The sequence below is a fragment of the Schistocerca piceifrons genome, chromosome 2 (assembly GCF_021461385.2).
Source record: "Schistocerca piceifrons isolate TAMUIC-IGC-003096 chromosome 2, iqSchPice1.1, whole genome shotgun sequence".
In the NCBI taxonomy this organism is placed as follows: domain Eukaryota; kingdom Metazoa; phylum Arthropoda; class Insecta; order Orthoptera; family Acrididae; genus Schistocerca; species Schistocerca piceifrons.
In genome coordinates, this window is record NC_060139.1 from 332,863,720 (window position 1) to 332,877,436 (window position 13,717).

At 35.1% G+C, this 13,717-nt stretch overlaps 1 protein-coding gene across 1 annotated transcript; it reads left to right on the forward strand.

Annotated features, from left to right (window-relative positions):
• The first annotated feature begins 8,472 nt into the window (after positions 1 to 8,472).
• Positions 8,473 to 8,964, forward strand: LOC124775368 (cold shock protein 1-like). The gene has a single exon (XM_047250203.1). The coding sequence runs from the start codon at positions 8,473 to 8,475 to the stop codon at positions 8,962 to 8,964; it is 492 nt and encodes a 163-aa protein (XP_047106159.1).
• The last annotated feature ends 4,753 nt before the right edge of the window (positions 8,965 to 13,717 follow it).

Sequence of the window (13,717 nt, forward strand, 5' to 3'; positions counted from 1 at the left end):
TATTGAACTTCCAGGCTTAATAATTGTTCTCACGTGATTTCGCCATAAGCTGTGTACCATTTTCTTCAGCCATTGTATATTATTTTTAGTTCGAGTATGACATGATCAGGATATAGGAATTATGTCTTATAATGTCAGCTGACAACGTTTTTCTGAGGCACTTCAAACAATACAACTTGTCCAATTGTATTAGGCAACCTGTATGATACTTGAGCTCTTAGCCTGACGAGGCACTTGAAAATTTATAGTGAGATATAATGTTTTCATATCAACTAAATTACTGATTTGACCGAATTGTGTCTTTTACAGTGACTTACTTAAGACTAAGAACACACATAATGATAATGATGAATGTAAGGTAAATATGTGGACATCTCTGAGAACAAGGAAAGTAACCATTAAACACACTGAAATTAACTGCAAGCAAGCAGTGTTAAAGCAGTGATAAAGGTTGGCTTATTCGTGAAATGAGATAAATATTAGTTTTAAATGTTTGAGTTGCGGTCTCACAAACAGAATTTCAGTTTTAATATTACTGTAACTTTGCTTGAATCTTATGATCAGTAGGTATTGTCATGGGCATAGTATATACAAATACACAGATCAGCAGGAACATTATGACCTATGACCGATATAAACTGGCCCAGGTGATAGCAGCATCACCTGGCGGGGAATGACTGCTTGCTAAACACATGCACTGTGCATGTAGTATCAGTGAACATGCTGTCCGTGTGTAGAATGGGGAAGATTCATGATCTATGTGAGTTTGAATGAGGATAAAAAAGAACGATGGGACGACCTAATCGAAGGTGTCTAGAATATTATAAAATATGTAGGAGCCCAGAAGATACCTACAAATGAGGAATGCAATAGAGGCGAAGTTTGGTAGATGCCTTTATCCAGCAGTGTGTGTCAAGTGGCTAGTGATGATGAGCCTGTATAATGACAGCAATACCCCTCCAAATAGATTCACTTGATCCCATACAGGGAACGTTGCTACTAGAATACTGACTAGATGGAGAAAATATTATAATTCACAGAACTGCTACATTTTGAAATGTTATGTTATCAATTGCAGTGCCAGTTTATTTTATTTTATTTTACTTCCTGTTACATAGATCCATGACCAAACATATCACCCTGATGTAGACTATGACATACATTTGCAATAAGTCTGTGTATATTCATCTTACACTTGAATGTAAAATAGTTTAAGTTACAAAGACAAATAGATGTCAACAATGAAATTCATATTCAATATCTTACATTTCAGTCACTCATCATTATAACATTGTCATAATGAATTGAAACATATTTCATACAGACATTATTTAGGTATTTTAAATCGTTCTTAAGTCAGTCATTCTGAATTTGATGTCGGTTGGAAGAGATTAGTAACGAACTCCATTCAGTACTTGGCTGAGGTTTTTCAACTCTTGGTTTAGATCTTACTGATTTCTAGCATCATTGTGGTGAAACATTTTTCTCAACTTTGTAAAATCTAAAATTCTTGGGAACAAATGACATAAAAGAAATAATGTACTCAGATGTCATGGTCAGGATACCCATCTGTTCGAATAAGTTACTAAATGAACTCCTAAGATCGGATCTGCTCATAATTCTTATCATTTGCTTTCATATAGTAAAGATCCTCTTCTTTTATGTGGGGTGTGCCATATAATACTACCTGATAAGCCATAATCGAATAAAGAACCTACATACACAAGTTTTAGGCATCCTTATCATCAACTGATGCAATTGTGCAGATAACAAATATTGCCATGCTTAACTTTCGAGCAGGCGCGCCATTTTTCATAATGTGAGAGGGTGCTTGGCATACTTCGTACACAAGGTAAAAACATCTGTTCTTTATATTATCACTGTAAATATGCATGAGCAAAACCACTGTTTTATCTTAGTTTAATAAAAGAAAGATAAAATAAACTTACATATATGACAGAAGTCACTATTTTAGTAAACAGTAATAAAATTAAGTTTAATCATTTCACTCTGTTGCTGCGCACAAGTGTTACCCCACATTAATGACTCATTCGAAGCATTAAACATTGCAGCTGCATCAGATTCCTACGAATTGTTTATTTCATTACTATTTACTTCGTAGATAGCTGCCACAGTGTGGGTTTGTACTCCTATCTCAGAATCGAGGTCTTCTTTTGGCTCAGATCGTAAATTTTTTTCTCACCTAGCTCGCTGTTTATTATATATTACTGCTACTCACTTGGACATAGGATATCACAACTTATCATAGTATTTAGCTGAAGCAGTAACGAAGGGATAGATACAGGTTTGCTTTGATAAACGACAATGGAATGGTATAAAACGCTGTTTTCTGTTATTTGTGCCCTTTATACATAGGCGAGCCCGCTTGATGGTTAATTTTTTACACATGTCAATGCATTTAATGTATTTAATGTAAAAGTCTGAATAATCTGGAATACTGTACTGCTGTTAACATTACAGGCTTTTTAAAATTTCTTCCTCCATGTTTGGTTTGTGAAACTGCCTCAGTTGAGTCGTGCTGACATTAAATATTACACCATTTGTAGCGAACCAATCCAGAACCTCCTCAAATATCATGTTCTATATGTTGCTGCTACATAGTTTGTCAGTCAAAATGTTTATGACATCTGCAAAGAGACTAAAGCACTATTTTATGCTTGTACACATTGGAAGATCAATTAATATAATTAACAGCAGAGGACACAATATAGAGCCTTATGGGACTCCACGTGTCATGGTGTCCCATTCAGATGAAGCAATTGTTCCTTCTGCATCGTTCAGAGTTACCTTTCTCCATCTGTTACTAAACATTATTCCTATTTCATTCCTTTTTTCCTGTTAAACCATAAAGTAAAATCTGTTGGTTCACTCAGAAAAGGTCTTAGGAAGGTCAAAAATTCCAACTCGAGACATTTTATGGTATAAGGGTTCTGTCATTCCTTTATCAAATGAGGAAATGGTCTGTCCAGTTGAGACACCTTTTGGAAACCTAACTGGGTTGTGCTGAGGATACTATATTTGTTAAGATAGCTAACAGTCTCAATAAATAGTTTCTATAGCATTTTTATAGACTTATTAATTATGAAACATTACATTAATTAGAAACTCTTTTTATAACATTTATCTAACTGTGATTTGGTAATATATTTCAGTTTCTTGGCGACGATTTCTTTCTTAAAGTATTCGATGGATATGTGGGAGAGAATGTTGTGTCAGTGGGGTTTTACTTCTTTCATTGATGTAACTAACGTTTCAATTTGATTTACTGAGACAAGAGGAGACATATCTGGCCACATTTTGTCTGTATAATGTTTTGCACAAGTTTCGTAGTGTTTCTACACTTCTTTTGAAACTGATCTTATAACCTGCTGTTAAAACTGGAATACTAAGTATATCTGGAGCAGCCTCCCCTTCATCTACAGTTTCTGTCACTGAGAATTAATTTTGTATTTTCCATCGTCTGTTTGCTACTGCTACCTGATTCCTGTCGCTCCTTGTTGTTTTGATACTATTCTTTGAGTTCTCAATTATAGATTTTAGGATCTTGCTTTTGGATTTTTCAATGATTTTTTAAAGAATGTTACAGTACAATTTTTAGCGTAGAATTTCTTAGGGATCTTTAGAACTTCTGACTGAAGCCTGCAATGTTCTCTTTGTTTTAGTAGTAGTAGTAGTAATAGTAGTAGTAGCTTTATTGATCTGTAGCTCAGAAAGACGACGAGGTGTTAGTATTGTGCTATGCTTAGCTTGGGGGTAAGTATGTCTAGAAAAGGAAAAAAGAAAGAAAAAACATAGTGTGAAGATGTTATGTGGAATGTTGGATGCATTTATTATTATTATTTATTTGTATAACTTTCTTTTTACCAAACGCCTACTCTGTTTTATCTAAGTAATCCTTCAACGTATAAAATGTATTGCACAACAGGTACTTTTTAGTTGCCTTTAAAAATAAGTGTGTTTCTGTTATTTCTTTAATCCCTTTTGGTAATTTATTGTACAGTTTTAGTCCTTGGTAGAAAATGCTGTTTTGAGTTTTATGTTTATTTTTTCTTGGTAAACGTAAGTTGAGTCTAGCTATTGTTCCATGGTCATGAACAGAGCTGTTTGTATAGTAACTACCAATGATATTTTTGATGTATGCAACTGACTGGTAAATGTATTCACATGGAGCAGTTAAAACATCCAGTATTTAAACGGATCTATACAATGAGCTTGACTACTATTTTTGGTTATTATTCTTATGGCTCTTTCCTGTGGTATGAAAACTGTGTTCATATTTTGAGCATTTGTTCCCCAAAAAGAATGCCATGCCTAAGAATTGAGAGTACATATGAACAGTATGTAACTAAAACATACTGCATGTTACACACTCATGATAGGATTCTAAGGGCATGACATGCTGATGACATTCTGTTTTCAAGTACTTATGTGTGTTCACACCACTTCGACTGAAAAGCAATATTCTTTCCTAGAAATTCTGCATTTGTTACAGAGTCTATAGAGGTGCCATCTACATTTAACATTGTGATTTTTCCTCTTCAAATTGAAATTCATGGTATTAGTTTTCTTTATGTTCAATGTCACTTTATTGCTTATTGACCAATCATAAACTTCCTTGAGAGTTTCATTTGCTTTCTCTGCAAGGAGTTCTCTCGTTTTCTCGGTAACTATAATATTGCTGTCATCAGCAAAGAGAATTTTTTCACCATGAGTAACACTACTGGAAAGTCATTGATGTATATCAGGAATAGTATTGGTACTAATATGCTACTTTGTGGAACCCCTATGTATTTTAGTTCTGATAAGTGTTTTACTAAGTGTTTAGATCTATTTGAAGTATGTGTTATCTCTACTCTCTGTACCCTATCTGTTAGGTATGATCGAAACCAGTCATTAGCTACCCCTTTTATTCCTAATGTTTCTAATTTATTTAATACAGTCTTGTGCTCAACTGTATCAAAGGCCATAGAATGATCCAAAAATATGCCTGTGAGACACTCACCTTTATCAAGAGCATCAAGTACAACTTCTGTAAATTCCATTACGGCTGGCTCCGTATTTTTGCCATTTTGGAAACCAAACTGTGATTCCCTTAAGAGATTTAATTTATTCAGGTAATTCATTAATCTGTCTTTCATAACTGCTTCTATTATTTTTGAGAATGGTGACAGCACGGAAATGGGCTAGTAATTTTCTATGTCTTCTGCATTACCTTCCTTAAGCAAAGATACAACTCTTGCCTGTTTTAACTGCTCTGAAAATGTCCCTGATGTGAAGGATTCATTTATTACATTCGTTAAGGGGCCTTGTAAAATCCCTATGCATTGTTTCAGTTCACACACTGATACTTCATCTAAGCCTACTGACTTTTTATTTTTTAGATTTTGAACAGTTTTATTGACTTCTTTTTCTGTGGTCAGAAGTAACATCATTGTTTTTAGTGCAACATTATTTACAGGAGTTATATTTGTTTTGGGAAGTTTTTTTGTAACTTCTCTGCAATACTTGAAAACTGCTCATTTACATAGTTTCTAAGTGTTATGGATCATTTATTACCTTATCCCCCCCCCCAGGAGTATGTTAGTCTGTGTTTGTTTCCCTCTCCCCATTTCCTTTTTAGTAACATCCCAGACTGCTTTGCTTTTGTTCTCTGCATTATATACTATTTTGTCATTTAATGACTTTTTGTAGCAACCAGCACCTTCCTACAGGTCTTTTTGCATCTACGATAGAAATTTAAGAATTCTGGATCATTGTGACTCTTTTTCATGGAACTGAGGTAGTTAAGTGTTTGGAAGGACTTCTTAATACCTGCTGTTATCCATTTGTTTTTGTGAAATGTTGATACAGACAAACATACTTTTGGAAATGGCTTTCCGAAGTTCAATTTAAATAATATGGAGAATTTAGAGAATTTCATACTCATATTGGTTTCCTTATACACTTCATCCCAGCTTTGTTTTGCTCGTTCTTTTGAAAAATCTTTTATTTCGATTTCTGATAGATGTCATTTGTAGGCTTGTAGTTTAGGGAACGATTTGATGCCTGATTTTACTGCTGTTATTTGACAGAGATGGTCTCTTAGTCCGAGGTCTCTCACAGCTAAATCGTATTTTTCCCTCTCCATATTTGCGGCCACATGGTCAATTACTGATGCAGTCATTGTAGTACCTATGACTGCACTATTGACCAGTAGGGACATGCCAAAACTTAGAAGGATATTTACGAGTGTTTTGCTGGATTCAATTATGATATTAGTGTTGATGTTAATGTCCCCACACAGAATTATGTTGACCTTTGTACTTGATACTTTATCTAGAACTTCTGTTAACTTATTGAAAAAAGTGTCCACACTACCACTGGGAGAGCTATACACACAAAAAATGATTAATTTATTGGTGATATCGAGCCCTGTTAATACAATAGCTGATGTTTCACAGTGTTTGTCTTCACCTACTGTACTGAGGTCATGTCTTGATTTGAACTGCGCTCCTTTTCTGATATAAATACATGATCCTCCACCCCTTGAAGCAGTTCTGCAGTAAGAGTTTGCCCTTTCACACAATGATAATACTACATGTTGAATTTCTGTGTCTCTACACCAGTGCTCAGTAACACAAACTACTGTGCAGTTCAAAGGTTAGAGCTCAATTTCTAATAGTTTATTATTTTTTATTGATTACATGTTTTGATGGAGGATTGTTAAGTCTGTGAAATGCCCCAAGTTACTCTTTCCAATGGTTTGTTTTTCTTTGTGACATCTGGTATGTGATATATTTGAATTGTGAAAATCTGTCTTATGAGTGACTATTTCAGTATTTTTTAAACTGCTGGAGATACTCTGTCGGCAGGGGAACCTGTTGTCTGGATTTATCCTAAAAAATAAAAACACTTTTCCGACCCATGACAACAGGTATTTGACCATGTGCGGGCCGAGATCCACCCCCTATACTTTCATGAGTCGGGTGTACCAATCTTCCCTTCCTAGTCCTGTTTAGGTATAGACCATGTTTTGTGCAACCCCATCTGGTGATAGTCCCAACGGGCACCAGAAAAACATGAGCAAAGTTGGCTGTCCTCAAAGCCATCCTTAAACCCACACTGATTCACATCACAGCTCCATCAAGGTGTGGTCAATCATGATGCCGGAACAGCTCAACAAAGTGTATGTTGGTGCCATGAGTTAGGGAAGCTATCTTGTCCAGGTCACCGCCTATGTCATATGTCCCATTCCTGTTAACTTCTGAACCTCTTAATCTCATATAAGCTGTCATAATGTGTCGCAGTGCCTAAGTCACACATGTAGCTTATTTTACGAAAAAAAACCTCTGAAATATACCCCACAAGTAAAAACGTACTAAAGTTTATATTCTCTCCAAACTACAAGTAATTTTTCAGGTGAAAAATATTCCATTTCTTATTATCTTAACTGAATAATTCTATATGTTGAGTGTAGAGGACTGTGCAGATAGATTAACCTGAACCGTGTATTTTTTGCCAATGTCTATACAAACGTCATCGACACTACGTTCCTTCATCAACCTGGAACTCAATTTCATCTTTAAGTAATGTCTCATAACATACAATTTCAAGCCATTGACTTGAAGTACAGGAGACTAGTCAAAACACAAAAACTTCATGTACTTCTTTTGAGAAGTTCAGATCTAACTACAGCAGTTTACGTGCAGCTATATGCCTTTATGTTAAAGGATTGTAAATAATATTACAAGTTCATATTTGCTTCTGGTACATGTGTGCAAGTATCTTTAGTGAATTTGTTCTTTGTATTAGATATCTGTGAAGTTTTAAAAAATACATAGTTCTTCTGTTGTTGATCTTGCGTTAAGTTCTGGCACTTTATTAAATCTTTGTGCAATCATTTAGAGGTTGGATATATATTTATACTAACATGGTAGCAGAGGAGCGTGATTTCGATTAACATCGATTTGATATATAATTGAGACGTTTTTAATAGTGTCAGAATCGACTAATTCAAGCAGACGGCTTGTGACGTGAACACCCTTTTTGCAGACAGTTTAAGAAGTATTCGACCTGTTTGTAACAGAAAATAGGGACAAAACATCATACTGAAGAAAAACAACAGGTTGAAAAATTAAATGCGAAGAAAATTGGGCTCCCTGGCGTATTCTCATGAAGGCTGCCTTGGAATGTGACGCCAATTACGGTGTTGTATGCGGATCTTTTGTGAAACCGGAAACAAATGTTGAAGATTATGTAACGAAATTAAGTGCCTGGACGAAAGCGAATTCAAAAGCGAAGAAACGTCTTGTTTTGTTACTGGAAACAAAACCGCTACTTCGAGTAGCTACATGTGAAACTGCAAAAGATGTTTGGGATAAATTACATCAGATTTGTGATATTCAGTCTACTGAAAATATCGACTTGTTGCGACATAAGTTTCACAATATCAAATGAGAATGGTCAGGCGGTATGCAAGGTCATTTAGCAAAATTTGATGAAGTACAAATAAAGATGTCTATGCTAAATAAACCAATAGATGAAGCTGATTTATGTGCACGTTTCCTTCAGACACTGCCAAAAGAATTTGATTACATTTACATAACTTGGCATGATCTGCCACAAGCTGACAAAACATGGCACAAACTACAAAAAAGGTGTTTGAATTATGAGGTGCGAATTCAAGACAGAGAAGAAACAAATGTAGCTGCTGCAATGTTTTCAAGGACCAAGGGAAGTGTGTCTACACAGCAACGAAGCAAAATTAAATTGGGTAATGCGAAAAAGGTGCAAAATTCAACTAACCGCGATGTGAAGAAATGTTTTTCAGGTGGTAAGTTTGGACACATTTCGAAAGACTGCAAAACGGGCATAGTGTGTTTTAAATGCAAAAGCAAGGGTCATATATCCAGGAACTGTCCTAGTGGTGGTGGTGGTGGTGGTTCTGCAATGTATCAGCTGTGAAAACATTATCATGAGAAATTCCAGAAGAAACTTTGTTGAAAGTATGTAATTTACCTACAAATGTAGATGTATCAGAATGTGACGAATGGTATATCGATAGTGGCGCGACACATCACGTTACAAATCGTCAAGACTGGTATGTTTGAAACACTCCTTTTGATGTACCACAGAAGATGTACAGTGCTAAAAATAATGTACATATTGAAGCATTTGGGAATGGTCGTATTGATGTTGAAACTTTTAATGGAAGAGAGTGGAATAGACGACATTTTGAAGATGTATGGTATTGTCCAGATGGTGCTTGTAATTTATCTTCTGATAAAAAGGCCGGAGAAAAAGGTATTGATCAAAGTATCAAAAATGATGGTAAAATATGGTCATTTTATAGAGACAATATTCCAACTGCTATTGCTCTATCTAAAAGCAAGAATGAACTTTATCGCTTGGCAGTGAAAGTGATTAAACAAGGAAAGTGCTGTGTAGTAAAGGAAGCTTCTGATACTCTTCAATTGTGGCATGAAAGGTTTGGGCACCAGAACAAACAACAACTACAATCACTTTTGACTGTTCATAATATCAATGTACGGTTAGGCAATGAATTATGTGAAGGTTGTATGCTTAGTAAACATCATAGGCTAGTTTTTGGTTCACGAGTTGACAAGTCAACTAGCCCAGGTGAATTAATCTTCGCTGATATCTGTGGTCCAATGGAGGGAAACGATTTAACTGGCCATCGATATTTTCTTGTTTTTAAAGATGACTTCTCAAGTTTCAGAGTGATATATCTTTTACGGAAAAATGATGAGGTAAAGGAGAAGTTGCCAATATTTATTGAGTTGGTGAAAACACAAGCTCAGTGTACCATTAAAGAATTGTGGACTGATGGTAACAAGGAGTTTGACAATAATGATGTGAAGAGATATGCTGAGTCAATTGGATTGAAACTTTCTTTGACTGTGCCATACATACCACGTGAAAACAGGATTATCTGCCAAATGGTACGTTCATGTCTTCAGTTAGTAAAGCATATTCCAAAAGCTTAATGGGGAGAAGCTGTACTTGCAGCTACTCATACTCTGAATCAAACTGGGCACACGAAGGTTAAAGGAAAGACACCAATAGAATTATTTTTGAGAAGGAAGAGTCAATTTAATCATCTAAAAGTATTTGGGACTGAATGTTTTGTCTGAATCCTAGCACAGAAAGGAAGAAAGTTTGATGCCAAATCTCTGAAAGGTTATGTAGTTGTTTATGATGACTGTGGCTATCGTGTATACCTTCCAGACAGGCATTCAGTTATTGTTAGCCGAGATGTAAAATTCAACAATGTAATATTGAAGCAATCATTGAAGACTGATGTTACCAAATTAGTTGACATATCGACTATGAATGATACAGAAACATCTTATTCTAATGACGAAATATCACAAGAAAATATTACAAGACTGGATCATCAAGATCATGTAGAAGTGTCTGATAATGCAGATGGTCATCGGGTTTCGAGAGACAGACAAACAATTAGAAGGCCGATACGTTGCCTAGATGAACCTGAGTGACCCAACATGATGATGCTGAGAGAAGTTCCAAGGAACTATGATGAAGCAGTAAAATCCTCAGATGTAGAAAATTGGAAAACTGCACTGGATGAAGAAATGGACTCACATCAAAAGATTGGTACTTGGAAATTATTTGATTTACCAGCTGGAAGGAAGGCTATTGGAAATCGATGGGTGTTTGCAATTAAATTGGATAATAACAATGGCACTGTATGGTACAAAGCAAGGCTAGTTGCAAAAGGGTTTAGCCAAAGGCCAGGGCTAGATTTTTCTGAAACTTTCAGTCCTGTGATTAGGTTTGAAACTCTGAGAGCCCTCTTGTGTGTTGCTGTTCGAAGAAATTAGAACATCGAGAAAATAGACATTAAATGGTAAACAGGAGGAAGAAATATACGTGCAACAACCACAAAGTTATGATGATGGCACAGGCCATGTGTGCAGATTGCTTCGAAGCTTATATGGACTGAAGCAAGCAGCAAAATGTTGGTATGAGTCTTTAAAGTTATACCTTAAGAAATCAAATTTGCAGAAGAGCATTGCTGATCCTTGTATGTATTTTAATGAAAATTTAATCATTTTATTTCATGTGTATAATGGACTGATAATGGGACCTGGTGAAACAGTTCATAATTAAACAAAACAATTACATGAGGAGTTTGATATGGTAGTAGGTGAAGTGGATTGTTATCTTGGCTTGCAAGTCTAAAGATTTAATGATTGTATGAAGATTAATCAGACTGCATAAGTGAAAAGAGTGTTAGCCAAGCATCATATGATTGATGCAAAGAAAATATCATTACCAATTGAGCCTGGGTGGATACCTGCCAATTCACCACCAGCTACTGATACTGACACTTACTGAGAAATTATAGGCAGTCTCACATATTTGACATTGAGGACACATCCAGATCTAGCTTATGCTGTAAATGTTGCTTCAAGAACACAAGACTCGCCTACTGAAGCACACCTAATTTAATTAAACGAATTCTTCGCTATTTGAAGGGTACAATAAGTGATGGAATTCTGTTTAGGAAAATAAACAATTCTGCTATAGAAGATTATAGCGATATTGATTATGCAGGTGAAAAATTGACTAGACGTTCAACAAGTGGATTTTTAATGACGTTTTGTGGTGTACCAGTAATGTGGAAAAGTAAACTACAGAAATGTGTCGCACAATCATCAATTGAAGCTGAATCTGTTGCTGCCAGTGAGGCAAGTAAATCTCTAGTATGGCTTGATCTTTTATTGAAAGTAATTGACATTGTTGAAAAGAGTTCAATTCCTACTTTACGCATTGACAATCAAAGTGCTATTAAATATATCAAAGGCGCAGGATTCTATGAATGCTCTAACCATATGGAAACACACTATCAGTATGTATGGCAGTTAGTCAATGAGAAGAAGATCAATGTCTAGTATGTTTCAACACAAGATCAGGCAGCTGACATTCTTACCAAGGGCTTATCAGCAAAGAAGCTATCAAGAATGAAAACTTTGATTGGGATGGAAGTAACTAATGAAAATAAAGATTGAGTTAAATTTTTGATTTGGTGATGAAATATGAACCTGCAGGAGAGTGTTAAAGGATTGTAAATAATATTACAAGTTCATATTTGTTTCTGTTACATGTGTGCAAGTATCTTTGATGTATCTGTTCTTTGTATTAGAGATCTGTGAAGTTTTAAAAAATTTATAATTGTTCTGTTGTTGATCTTACATTAAGTTCTGGCACTTTAATAAATCTTTGCACAATCATTTAGAGGTTGGATATATATTTTTTGTTCTAGCTAGGACAAGGAGCTGTTTGATTCATTCTGTGATAAATTCAAAATTGTTAACTACTGAAGCTTTTAATCTCATATAAGTTGTCATAATGTGTCGAAGTGCCTAAGTCACTTATGTAGCTTATTTGACAAAAAAAAAACTCTGAAATATACCCCACAAGTAAAAATGTACTAAAGTTTATATACTCCCCAAACTACAAGTAATTTTTCATATGAAAAATATTCCATTTCTCATTATCTTAACTGAATAATTCTATATGTTTGTGAGAGTAGAGGACTGTGTAGATAGATTGGCCTGAACCCTGTGTTTTTTGGCAATGTCTGTACAAACTTTATGGACACTAGGTTCGTTCATCAACCTGGAACTCAATTTCATCTTTAAGTAATGGAAATAGAAGTTCGTTGTCATAACATACAATTTAAAGCCATTGACTTTAAGTACAGGAGACTCATCAAAACACAAAAACTTTATGTACTTTTTTTGAGAAGTTCAGATCTACCAATAGCAGTTTACGAGTAGCTATATGCTTTTATGTAACATCACTTTCACTGGATGTAATTTACCAATAGCACAAAGAGTATTGTAATTATATTTTATAATCCTGGTGATGGAGGAGTAGTTACTGGAACTGGAATGGAGAATCAGTAATAGCTGTCAGGTATTTGGATACAACCTAGTTAGCTTAATGAGTCTATTATTAGAGCAAGATCTATTCAACACCAGTGTCTATGTACATTTTGCAAGTGTTTGAAATAGTTTGAAAATAGGGTGGCCTATAATGTACACGTGTTGGAGGAACTCGAGATTATTGATTTTAAGACTACTACTTTGGTACAACGGTATGAGTTTAGAATAAAAACTGCATCTGCTGCCTGTCGCAATTAGTGTTTTGGAAATAAATAATGCGACATTTAAATTTCACACATGATAAACGAGATATTCTATATCAGATTTTTCCATTGTATATATGAAATTTTGTATAAATTGCACACATGAAAAGCCTAATGTTTGGTAAGAGGGAAAAAGGTCGTTGTCACAATATAAATCTTTCCACAATTTTCTGAGATAGCAAGGTTTGAGACGTTCAAGACTATAAGTAAGGGAGACAGCTCAGAAATGTAATATGTAGTAATGTCAGCAGGTTAAAGAGAAACCTGTATTTCGCAGCTTGGAAGTAATGCTAACTTTTACGAAAACTTTTGTTACCGTGCCTCTGTCTTGAAAAATTTCATTTGGCGATATTAGGCTTTTATTACCGCCCTATTTTGTAGTGAATACATTGCAACTACATATTTCGTTTTTCGAAATGAAAGTTTTAGTAAAATGAAGCAACGCACTATAAGCAAAACCTGCATACAAGACAGGAGTCTATTTTATACCTGTAAGCTTTCGATGTCTGCCACCAGAAA

Bases quoted from the DNA above. Each gene is read 5' to 3' on its own strand.
- LOC124775368 (XM_047250203.1), top strand. From the start codon at position 8,473: ATGCAAGGTCATTTAGCAAAATTTGATGAAGTACAAATAAAGATGTCT.